Source organism: Prosopis cineraria, unplaced genomic scaffold (assembly GCF_029017545.1).
Source record: "Prosopis cineraria cultivar Desert tree isolate PC_DT_omini unplaced genomic scaffold, ASM2901754v1 PC13, whole genome shotgun sequence".
Lineage (NCBI taxonomy): Eukaryota > Viridiplantae > Streptophyta > Magnoliopsida > Fabales > Fabaceae > Prosopis > Prosopis cineraria.
Window position 1 is genome coordinate 6,941,425 of NW_026555344.1, and position 11,031 is coordinate 6,952,455.

General features: G+C 34.9%; 1 protein-coding gene across 3 annotated transcripts; it reads right to left on the bottom strand.

Moving 5' to 3' along the window:
* Window positions 1-6,573: 6,573 nt before the first annotated feature.
* Window positions 6,574-10,151, bottom strand: LOC129290225 (auxin-responsive protein IAA26-like). Of its 3 annotated transcripts, none has more exons than XM_054926944.1 (6): window positions 9,697-10,151; window positions 9,103-9,502; window positions 8,136-8,443; window positions 7,454-7,601; window positions 7,013-7,077; window positions 6,574-6,905 (listed from the first exon to the last, which is right to left on the bottom strand). In XM_054926944.1, exons 2-6 carry the CDS (start codon window positions 9,489-9,491, stop codon window positions 6,874-6,876), a joined length of 942 nt encoding a protein of 313 aa, XP_054782919.1. In that variant the 5' UTR covers window positions 9,492-9,502; window positions 9,697-10,151; the 3' UTR covers window positions 6,574-6,873. The 3 variants fall into 3 exon arrangements, with proteins under 3 accessions (XP_054782919.1, XP_054782918.1, XP_054782920.1); XM_054926943.1 differs by having other exon boundaries at window positions 9,103-9,584; window positions 9,697-10,143; XM_054926945.1 differs by having other exon boundaries at window positions 8,136-8,440; window positions 9,103-9,584; window positions 9,697-10,136.
* Between the last annotated feature and the right edge of the window lie 880 nt (window positions 10,152-11,031).

Genomic DNA, 11,031 nt, shown 5'->3' on the forward strand with positions numbered 1-11,031 from the left:
CAGAGGCATGATACTTAATTGTTATTTTTACGGAGCAGAATTAGAGTCTTTTTATTAATTACATATGCAGAGATTCCCTTCACCGGGATATGTTATCGCAATTCGTTCTATATATATTTCTAATTATTTTTCCCTTTCGGTGTATTTCACACACACACACATATATATAGTATATATTTGTACTTTTATACACGAGGATTTGGGTTTTATAATTTGTTCCGGACAGACAAATCTTTATTTGTTTTATGTTGGTTTGCTGATGGGTGGATCTTAATTTTGCTCATTCTGATCCAAGATGGATGTTCTCCTAATCTATAATCTGTTTATTTTATGGATCTATGCGTATGTAACATTTATTTAGAAATGTAATCAATCTCTCGACTGATTCGCACTTTGCCGATGAGTTTGGATGATAACAATTTGTTTTCAGTTCTGCACTTTCGGTGAAAGAGAAGCTCAACACTGACATTAATTTGCAGGAAGTTCCTAAAATTTGTGATGTGAGTTGAGGCGTGTGATCGTGAAGTTTTAAGTAGTGTCAGCAAAACATGATCAGAAAGTGAGAGAGTAGAGGAAGAAAGATTTAATAAATTAAAATATCTTTAATAGGGAACATGGTTTCTATATCAGCATCAATTTGTATCACATATCTAATACTATTTATAATAAATTTATATGATCGGACCTGTAACAAATAAGTAAAGATATCCTTATAATAAGTACTAGTACCCATGTATCCCCTTTTCCATAACGTGCATGCTTCAGACTATTTTCTATGAACTGGGAAGAACATTTTTTTTAGGGTTTTCAGTATTCGCATGCAAGCGAACCATAAAACTGATAAACAGAGGTTGTTAATTGTGAATTATTTCTCATTTGTATTACCCAATGGACTTCCTGTTAATTAAGAATAAAGGTCATGTTGAAATTTCTGCTTAGCAGTGACGAGCATTTTTGTATTGTAACACTGAAAATTAAATCCCAATCCCTCCTCTTATATCAATTGTATATGCTTATCACAAACCCGTAATCATTACAAGAACCCAACATACTATATAACCAATAGTTATAGATGCTGTGTGCGTCAGGACGTTGGTGGGTTCAAAAATATTTACGATACGGATCGTGTTGTGGCTAAAGAATTTGACAGTGTCCTCATCATCAACGCATTGACAAATAAAGAAGAATATCAATAAATGATTCTGTGAAAGAATTTGGATAAATTAGATATTTATTAAAACAATGACTTTTCTTGTTACTGATTAATGCTTACTTGTGATAAGTATGCATTGGATGATAAATTTTTTCAAGTCAAGGGTTTTTCAATGATATTCTCCCAAAAAATAAACCACTTCAATTTCCTTTTTTTTTAAATTATATTTATATATGAATGATGTAAATTATAATAGTACCAGTAATTAATTAGTAGTTGGCAACCAGTACTTATGTTAATAAACCAATGAAGACGAGAGAAGCAAATACGAAATGAAATTAATTATTTATTTATACTAATTAAGAGAATTCAAGGCAAACAGCCAAACACAGCTACATTTTCCATATATATATATATATATATATTAATCCCATCGTAGGCAAGATCATCAAAGAGAACTATTAATGTTTGTTCTTGCAACTGTTGTAGCATGAATCCACGTAGCCTTCCACATCTCGTGCTTCTGCAACATCATCATGATCATCATCAATAAAACATAATTAGAATAATTAAAATCAAATAAAATGGAAACACACAAAGATATATATACCAGTGTTGTCATATTTAATCTTGGAGTGGGCACAAGAAGAAGTGCAAGTGTAGAGAGAGGTGGGGGGCAAGAACTTGCACTTGATCATGCAGAGGTTGAAGCAAAGCATATAGCTAACTGGTTGGAGTCTTAGTCTGAACAAGCATCCAAGAGCACATCTGGAAGCACAGCGACGTTTCCGAGGACGACCTGGTTCTGCAGGAGGCCCATACTGTGCCTGAGCTACTTGTTCTCCCACTATCAGTATCACCACCACCACCACCACCATTATCTCCTTCTTCACCATTTTTCTCTCTCTTCTTTGATGCTTAGCTCCTTTTGAATATCACGCTCACGTACGCCTCCTTTTATAGAGAGAGATCAGGTCTTTGCTGATTCATGATCTTAAAATTATCTTCAATGCAGAGTGGTTTGATAGCAGCAAATTGAGGGGCTATTAAAGCCTTGATCATAGCTGAGTTTGTCCTTGCCTTGAGATTATTTCTTCTCTTCTGTTGTTTCATCAAATCCTTGTATTATTATCTCCGGCAATCAAATCACGAGGCCTTAATCACCATCTTTTTTCTGGGCCTTCAAGGGTAATTCATTCCATTTTTAACATCCGTCATACCCCTCCTGATTTATACGCCTTGGAAAATTTCAGCTTCGGAGTTAATTAGCGTCCAGAATGGGATTCGATGAGATTTTTACCCTCATTTTTTAAATTTAAATTGAAAATATAGGCAATCAATCCCTAATCTCCATTTGCAACTTTGTCCGGAATTTGAAAATATTCCCTTCTGATTAGGCCTTATGTTTGAAATTCTTTTCCTTCCTTTTGAATTTTGGGCTTAATTATTAGCCTCCAGGAAGGGATTTCAATGAAATCCATAGCGCATTAGGGTTTTAAACTTTTAAGCCCAAGAAAGCCCATTAGCTGCAATGTAATAGGCTGGTTGAAAATTGAAATCCCACCCAAGCCATGATGTATCAAAAATGGTCCTACTAATCAATGGAGACGATTATGTTTTATTTTATGCTGGACGGTAGCTTTGTTTTGTTTTTCCATTAAATTCACCAACAAAGTGATAAAAATCAAGTTGCCTGTTTGGATAACATTTGGAATTAATTTTTGAGGTCAAAACTATAGTTTTGTAAAAATATATTTTAACAACTATGTTACATGTTATAATCAATTATAAATTAAAAACTATATTTTTTTAAAAATATCCAAACACTTATTATATATGCTAAAATCAATTATGAGCTCAAATTATGATATTTTTTTAAATATCCAGACACATTTATATGTGTCAAAATTAGCTTATGAACCAAAAAATATAATTTGTAAAATAATTTATATGATTTTTGGATAAATTTTTAGAAAAATAAGAATTGAAAAACAAATAATAGTAGCTTATGAGATAACCAGGTTTTGAGTTCATAATTGATTGGGGCATGTATGGGGGGTGTTTGGACATTTAAAAAAAATAATTTTGGATTCATAATTAATTTTGACATGTATAATTAGTGTTTGAATATTTTTTTAAAAATATGATTTTAAATTCATAATTGATTTTAACATGTAACAAGAATGTTTGAATATATTTTCACAAAACCATTGTTTTATTTTATTTCCAATTGTGATTTTCAATTATGATTAAAATCAAGTTTATTAATGAGTTTTATAAATCAATTATATACCTTATAACATAATCAATTTTTTTCATAATTAGTCATACCCAATTGAAACTCAAACATACCCAAGAACATAATACTAGTAAAAAAAAATTGGAAAAGACCCGCATATAGGGGGAAAAAATCAATTTCTTCCTTTGAAAGGCTTCTTAGGATGGTTTCCAAATTAAATTTGTCAATTAATATTGATGGTTCCTATGTTTGCCAAAGGAATTGCCCTTTAAGCTGCAACTCCCAACACACTATATCCACATCTTGCCTGATTATAATAGCAAGGCCTGAGAAATCTGAATGAGACTAGTTAAGAGATCTAAACAAAATACATTCTTTTCTTTTTCCTTACAAGAATTGATAATATGAAAATGATGCAGGAAGTTTGAACAAAAGAATACTTTGGTGAAATTTGGAGAGCAAGATGCTATCACCTTTATTAGGGAAAGACAAACGTGATAGAGATATATAGCTTTTACTAACACCCAAAATAAAATTTAAAAAAAAAACAAACAAACATTAATCTTGAATCAAAGATGAACTCGTTAATCTTGGGTCAAGTGGGTTCACAAGTTAGATAATACCTTCCCAAGACAAATTGTGTTAGATATTAATAGTTTGGTCAACTTTAATGAAACTATTATTTACGAAGATTTTATCGTAAATAATATAGAAATTGGATATAGGGCTATTCCAAATATCTTGGATATTATTCTAGCATAATAATAAAATTTTTGGGTATACTTGAGGATCTTGCCTTATGTTGAAATGGCAATTTGGCTAAAATGAATATACCTTGACTCTTGTGGCTCACACATTTATACAGAATGAGTTTTTTTCAAAATCTCTTTCCAATATTATCGTGAAGATTAAGGATCTTTTTATGTAAGATAGGGCAAACACTTTCAATCACATATTTAAAGAGAGAAGAAAGAAAAGTGTGAAGTATCTAGCTCATTAAGCTTTACACGAGAAACTTAATGCCATGATTTTTGATGAACCACTATAGATGTAGAGGCTAGAGACATTTTGAAATTTGACATAACTTAATTTTGTTATTCCTTTGTTTTTTGTGGCCTTTTTATTTTGAAAAAAAAAATGGTCCTACTAAGTTGTTAAAGAATTTAGATTAAAGTGCATTTTTGTTGAAAAGTATTCTCACATGAGTAGTAATTGGCATTGCAAAAAAAAAAAACGTAAAAAGCACATAATCTTTTAAAACCAGTGCAATATTGTTCAATTTTAACAAAAACCTAATAATCACATAAAATTGGCCAATATTGCATGGATTTTGAATGTTTATGTGAATATTACTCCTTGGAAAACACTTCATCTTTACATTTTAAGAAAGACGACGAACAAGTTTATCAAAGAACAAAGATGAAGCCGTGATTTTCAGCAGGCGAATGAAACACCTCATCTTGAGAAAGGTGTGAATGAAAGACACAAAGACGCAAAGTAAAAGAAAATTAAAGTGTTGTCCAATTGTGGTCTTCATCAGTTGAAACGGTCCCACCTGGAATTATACAATTCACAAAGACGTCCAAGTTAGGCACCTCTCAATGAAAAGGAACACTCAGTTCCCCTCCAAATTAAACTTTGTATTGAATGGCCTTCTTGTATTGATCATAAATATAAATGTATGATCATTTCCATGTATTAATTTGACTTTTGCCTTTTTTGGTATTATCTCACCCGTGAGTTGTGGCTTTTGGAGACACACATTTCAGCCTCTCTACTCTCCAAACTTCAACTCCTCACTGTAGCTATGCTGTCCCATTGTGCCAGAACCCCACTTATTATTAATGATTGTCATTTTCTATCTCTTATCGCCTTTACAAATATAGTAACTTCACACAGATCCTATAAGTGTTTAGAGTTGATAATTTAAGCCAAATTTAATGATACAATTTGAATAAGTCTAAAAAATTTTAAAGCCAAGCAAATTTTCTTTACTTAAGCTCAAAGAAATTCGGATCAAATCCAAACCAAAATGGACTTATCCCAAATATCTAAATTCTGTTTTATTATTAATAAAATTGCTCTTCACTTTGTTTTCCCTCAGCATTCACAACCCGCTCCCACTCCCAATTGGCACATTTCTATCTCACACGGGCTTTAGAAATATAGAAACTTCACACACACCCCATAAGTGCTAATGTATAAGTATTTTTACTGGGGTTTTTTAAACTGAGCTTGTACATTGAATAAAATTGATTTGTATGACTAGTTTTGAAAATAATTGATTATGTTTCGTGACAATTGATTTTGAGCATAATTAAAAAGCGAGATTAAAAATTAAGTAAAATTATGATTTTATGAAAATATATTTAATGACAAATGAAACGCTATATTAGTTGTCCCTCAATAAGGGAATTTGATGTTTTGAGAAGCGTTGGAGAACTTTACCATCATATTTAAAGCGTATGCTTGGTGGCCCATGCTAAACCAGATCATGAGTTAAAAAAGGTCCTTTAATTTGATGACTTTGGATTCTCCAATCCCGAGACTTATGGTTTTTTAAGCCCAGGCTTAGACTGAGCAACTTTTTGACAAATGTATGGGTAAACTTCAGGGAAATTGAGTCCTAACTTAAGATAGTTTATGAAGATATATAGACGTCAGCCACTAAAGGTTTGCATATTCACGGTCACCGGATTATAAGACACTAGAACACAATTCTCCTAACATTTTTCCTTGGCTCAGCTTTTTTCTTTTTTCAAAAGTTTGGCCTGCGGTTAGGTTAAGTTGAATTGAGGTCGAAGTTGAAACTGAAGCAGTTCATAACAACAATTAGAAGATATAATATTAATATGTTAAAGGTTTCATGTTAACTGCTTTCTATATTCCCGTATCAATTTTTCAGGACCAAATTGCACAATTTAATAAAGGGACAATTTCATTATCAGGGTTTAGGGTTTGAAGCTTTTGGACAGGGTTCTCTTCAGAGTTTGAAATTTTACTTCGTTAAAAGCCCTCTATCTCCCAACTACGACATCAACCCAACTTGTTAATGGAGGTTGGTGATAAATACCATTTTTCAACACCTTCACACCCATTGATAGCCTAATCAGAGTGTTGGAAACTGTAGTTCAAGTTGAAACTTTCAAAGGTGGTTCAGATAAAAATCCAATCATGAACATGTCAAAACCAACAGCAAAATTAACCACCCTATTCACAGAATGTACAGAGATATGGAACTCGAACAAGGTTACAAACCAAAACAAGTCAATGGTTACTTAACAGAACATTTCAAATCTTCATGAACAAGCAGAGATTCATACACGTTACTTAATGTTAAAATGTAAGCTACCATTCTATACTAACTATTTCATTCTCTGATCTTTCATCAAACACCAGGGGGGACAAAAGGGTAAAAAACACTCTTCAAGTTCCAGCAGTGACCTCCTCAAACAGCCATGTCTTGCATTTCCGTGCCCATTCAAGAGGTATTTTTGCCTTGCTTGCTACCAACTGAAAATAACAACAATGTTTGATTCAGTCTTTTTGATGCTTCAGAAGACATAATAATAAACAATGAAGAAATTCTCAAAATATTGTGAAAGTTCAGAAGTACTCACGAGTAAAAGCAGAGAGCTCAGAACTCTTCAATACGCGCAGCCTCTTTACTGTTGACACGAACATGCTGCCGAAAAATCACACACACACAAGGGAAAACAATTTAATAGCAATACAAATATCGATAAAGGAAAAGCCAAACCCAACAGTTAACTAGTAATTTTGTAAGGGGACACAGTGGTACCAAATAGTATTTCAAGGAGAGAGACATGATATGGCAGGTTGTGCTTCCAGACCAACCACAGGGAACAGATTGCTCAACAGTTTTAAGGAGAATATTTCAATGGTGGAGAGCAAAGAATCAAACTAAAAGTGAAAGTTCTAGTTTTGAGACCAAGATGTCAGATTTGGCATATGAATATTTGAATATAATAAGATATAAGTACCACCAGATCAGATATCAACAGTGATATATATATATATATATATATAAAAGTGCTTACTGCCACGGCACATCCCCAACAAGCATCCTGTCTCCTTCGTTATCCTCATAAACCAGAGTGTGTTCTCCACTTCCATCCAATAAACCTGTGATGGCTTTCCCTTCCTCTTGCTTGTTCTGAATCACACCACCACAGGAATCTCTTTGAGCTGAACAGTGTCACAACAAGACAAACACATAATAACCTGATCTCAGCATCACCTTTCACAGGCATCACAACAAAAGCAATTAAATAAAATTAAATCAACAGGGCAAGACATTTGGAATCATGTTGCAGCAAAACTTTGAAATACATGGGATAGATTAGAAAACTCTTGTATTAAATAATAGGGTTGGTGAGACAAGATCGACTATAAGCCAATCTACATTCTATTGCTCTACTACAACGATTGGGTTGACATATGCACCAGGACCATGAAATGTTTGAATTAATATTGCAGATAAACAACAAGTCTTGCTTTTTTTTTGTTAAGTGTGCATGACATGCTTGCGTGTATATCCATTTAAGCGTGGCTTAATTTACTCATCTTTTAGTAAATGGAAATGGAATCTAATTTCAAATCAGTCCAATTCAAAACTGAACAACTTATCAACTATTAATGAATGGACTAAAGTGATTAAATTGACTATGTCGGCACAATAATTGAATATTAAAAAAAATTAAAGGAAGGAGGAGAGCCAACCAGCAAGGAGGCCTCTAAAGAGTTCGTCAACAGCAAAGGAGAGTTTTTCATAGCTATCGTAAGCATTGAGGTCCACTTTTCTGCCTATGGGGACTCCATCCATATTGATCTTCACAAACAGGCCTTTACCACCAACAACGTTGTTGTCAGCCACAGGTTTTTTCCCAGCAACCTTATCTTCAACCACATGCTGATTCTGAGACTCATGTTGATGAGGAGGAGGCACCTTAGAAGAGCTACTACTTGCAAGGTTCCTCCTAAATGAACGAATTGGAGGCCACCCCACCACTGGACCAGGAGCAGTTCTGCTTTAATTTTAAGGATTCATTAATGAAAGTTAGGCGTGAACAGGAACAGTAAGTAAATAGGGAGTAACAATATTAATAACTGGGGGGGGGGGAAGACACAAACCCAGAAAATAATTACTCAAATTATTTATTTTCATTTTGATTTAAAAAAAACTGAAACGAATCAGAGAGGAGGGACAGGATCAGATTTTCACATGCCTGTATCAAATTTCAAGGAAGACTAGACAATGAAGGCATATAATAAATGACAGGAGCATCAGGAATCAGATGTAGACATCTCTGAAGAACACACAGCAAGAAAGTATGACAGAACAAAGGAACAGCCAACAAAGAGAGAAGTATGGAGTACAAGGGACCAAGACTTACCAATGAAATGAAATCATACAACATGGAAAGCATATGGTAACTAATATTGAAATCATTAAAAGGTTGATTGTTTCACAGAATAGTGCAAAAAGGCGAGGCTGGGGGTGAAATGAAACAGAATTACAACGCTGAAATGTTGAATCAATATGTACGGTAAGAAGATAAAAACAGAGCTTTGCATGGACCACAAAATACGAAGCAACATGACTCTGCAAGTGAATATCCTGTCCTGTCTAAAAGTTTCAAAAGAAAAAAATTAATACATACAACAGATATGAATAAAGCTAGAGTACCTTTTCTGAGAGCTGTTGGGTACAGCTGTGTTTGCAGAAGAGGGTTGAGGTTGTAGGAATGATGAAACCCCTTTGTGTTGATTATTGTTCTGAGTCTTCTTCTCATGGTAGCCTGTGGAACCCCAAGGAGAAGACGCAGTCTTCTGCTGGGTTTGGCCTCCATTAATGGAGGCTGAGGAGTAACCAAGAGAGAGCAGAGACTCGCCTCTTCCTCTGGCGACATAGTCTTCTTCACCAGGCGGACCAAGTCTAAGCTCAAGTTTCCTCTCTTCTGACGACTTGTGGTGGCTTCTTTCCTCATCCCTGTTTTCATGCCGCTCTCGGTCCGTTGGGATCAAATCCAGCAGCTGAGGAGACATCTCCTCATTTCTTGACCTACTACCATTCATGTTTTTCAACACTACAGCAACAAACCCAGATGGAAAATCAACTTCACGTTCGTTGCAATCGCCAGATACGTGCAAGAAATTCAAGGAATCCCACTAAGGAAAGCAAAAATAGCAAAAGGGTGTGTTAAAAACCATACACGGCCAAAAGAAGAACAAATGGTTAACATAAAAATGACAAAAGTTCGTTTGCCTCACAGTCACATACCTTAAGGACCTAGCCGCAGCTCAAATCCATGAAACAGTCAAAAGGAAGAGGTTAAGTATAGGAAAAGGAGCTGAAACTAGGATAAGAAGAGGTTCTGTAAACCAGAAGAGAGATCAGAAGCAGCTGTGATGAACTAAGAGCTATAAAACCAAAGAACTGGGAGGGGCCAAAGGAAACACAACAGAAAAGCAGATCAAGGGAACCCCACCAAGGGAAAGGAGAAACAAGAAGAATAAAAGCCTTGAAAAAGCAAAGATATAGAGGGAGGGAACAATAATGGCAACTATTTGTCGCTTTTCTATTTTTTATTTCTCTTAAAAAAAGAAGGAACTTTATATATTTTTGGCAGTCTGAATGGGCTCTGGTTGTGGGTTCCCTTTTTCTCTTCCGGTAATTCAAAGGAGATGGAGGAGAGACTAGAGAGTGATAAAAACAGAGAGATTCGTGTTGCCTAGAGAACCCAAAACAGGAAATGGGGGATTAGCGGCTTAGCGTTAGAGCACAACGCACGCAACCTCTGAGAGAGAGAGAGAGAGAGAGAGAGAGAGAGGCGTTAGGTTGGAGAGCAGAGGAAGCAAAAGACCAAAGCGTGCTCGGAGGGTAGGGTGTGTTTGACACACGCTAGGCAGCTCTTTTTCTTCTACAATGCACCCTGCTAGTCGCTGCACACAGTCCCATACATGCTTGCTTTTTCGTCATCATCATCAGATCAGGGCGTGAAAGTCACTTAAAGCTCTAATCTTTACTTATCTTTATTTAATCCCTAATAATCACTGCGTCAAACTCGGTTCATTTTTTCGAGTAATCTATGATTATCTTACGGTTGAATTGGTTAGCACTCTAAAAGGTAATAAAAGAAGTCCAAGCCAGTTGATTCTTGATGGACTCTGCCACACTCAACTCCACCCCATTGGCTCTCTCGTTCAACCTCCCTCTAATATTAGCATCCAGTATCTTCAACCTGCCTCGTGTTGAGATGGAGGAATGTAACGAGAACCAGGGATGGACCCTAAGCCTCATATACGGGGGCAAAATTTCAAGTCATATAAGATATAAGGGGCTAAAATTAACATCATCATTTTTTATAAAGAAAAGTTAAACTATATATAAATAAAATATAAATTACGGATGCAAGCACCCTTGCATGCCATCCTTAGATCTGTCTTAAAAGGGAATTTAAGCTAATCCAAATTGAGTTACAACAGAACTCTTGCAATTTTTAGGCTCGAACTCAAAATCTCTTATTCAAAGGACACAGCTCCCTTGCTAGATTAATTAAGCGTGAATCCTGCTTATATATGTGGTCCCACTTATTTCTCCATTAAATATGTAGTG

Bases quoted from the DNA above. Each gene is read 5' to 3' on its own strand.
- LOC129290225 (XM_054926944.1), bottom strand. From the start codon at position 9,491: ATGAATGGTAGTAGGTCAAGAAATGAGGAGATGTCTCCTCAGCTGCTG. The intron at 7,602-8,135 runs GTTGGCTCTCCT...GACACTGTTCAG, and splicing joins CTTTAGAGGCCTCCTTGCTG to CTCAAAGAGATTCCTGTGGT. The intron at 6,906-7,012 runs GTGAGTACTTCT...TGTTATTTTCAG, and splicing joins TGAGCTCTCTGCTTTTACTC to TTGGTAGCAAGCAAGGCAAA.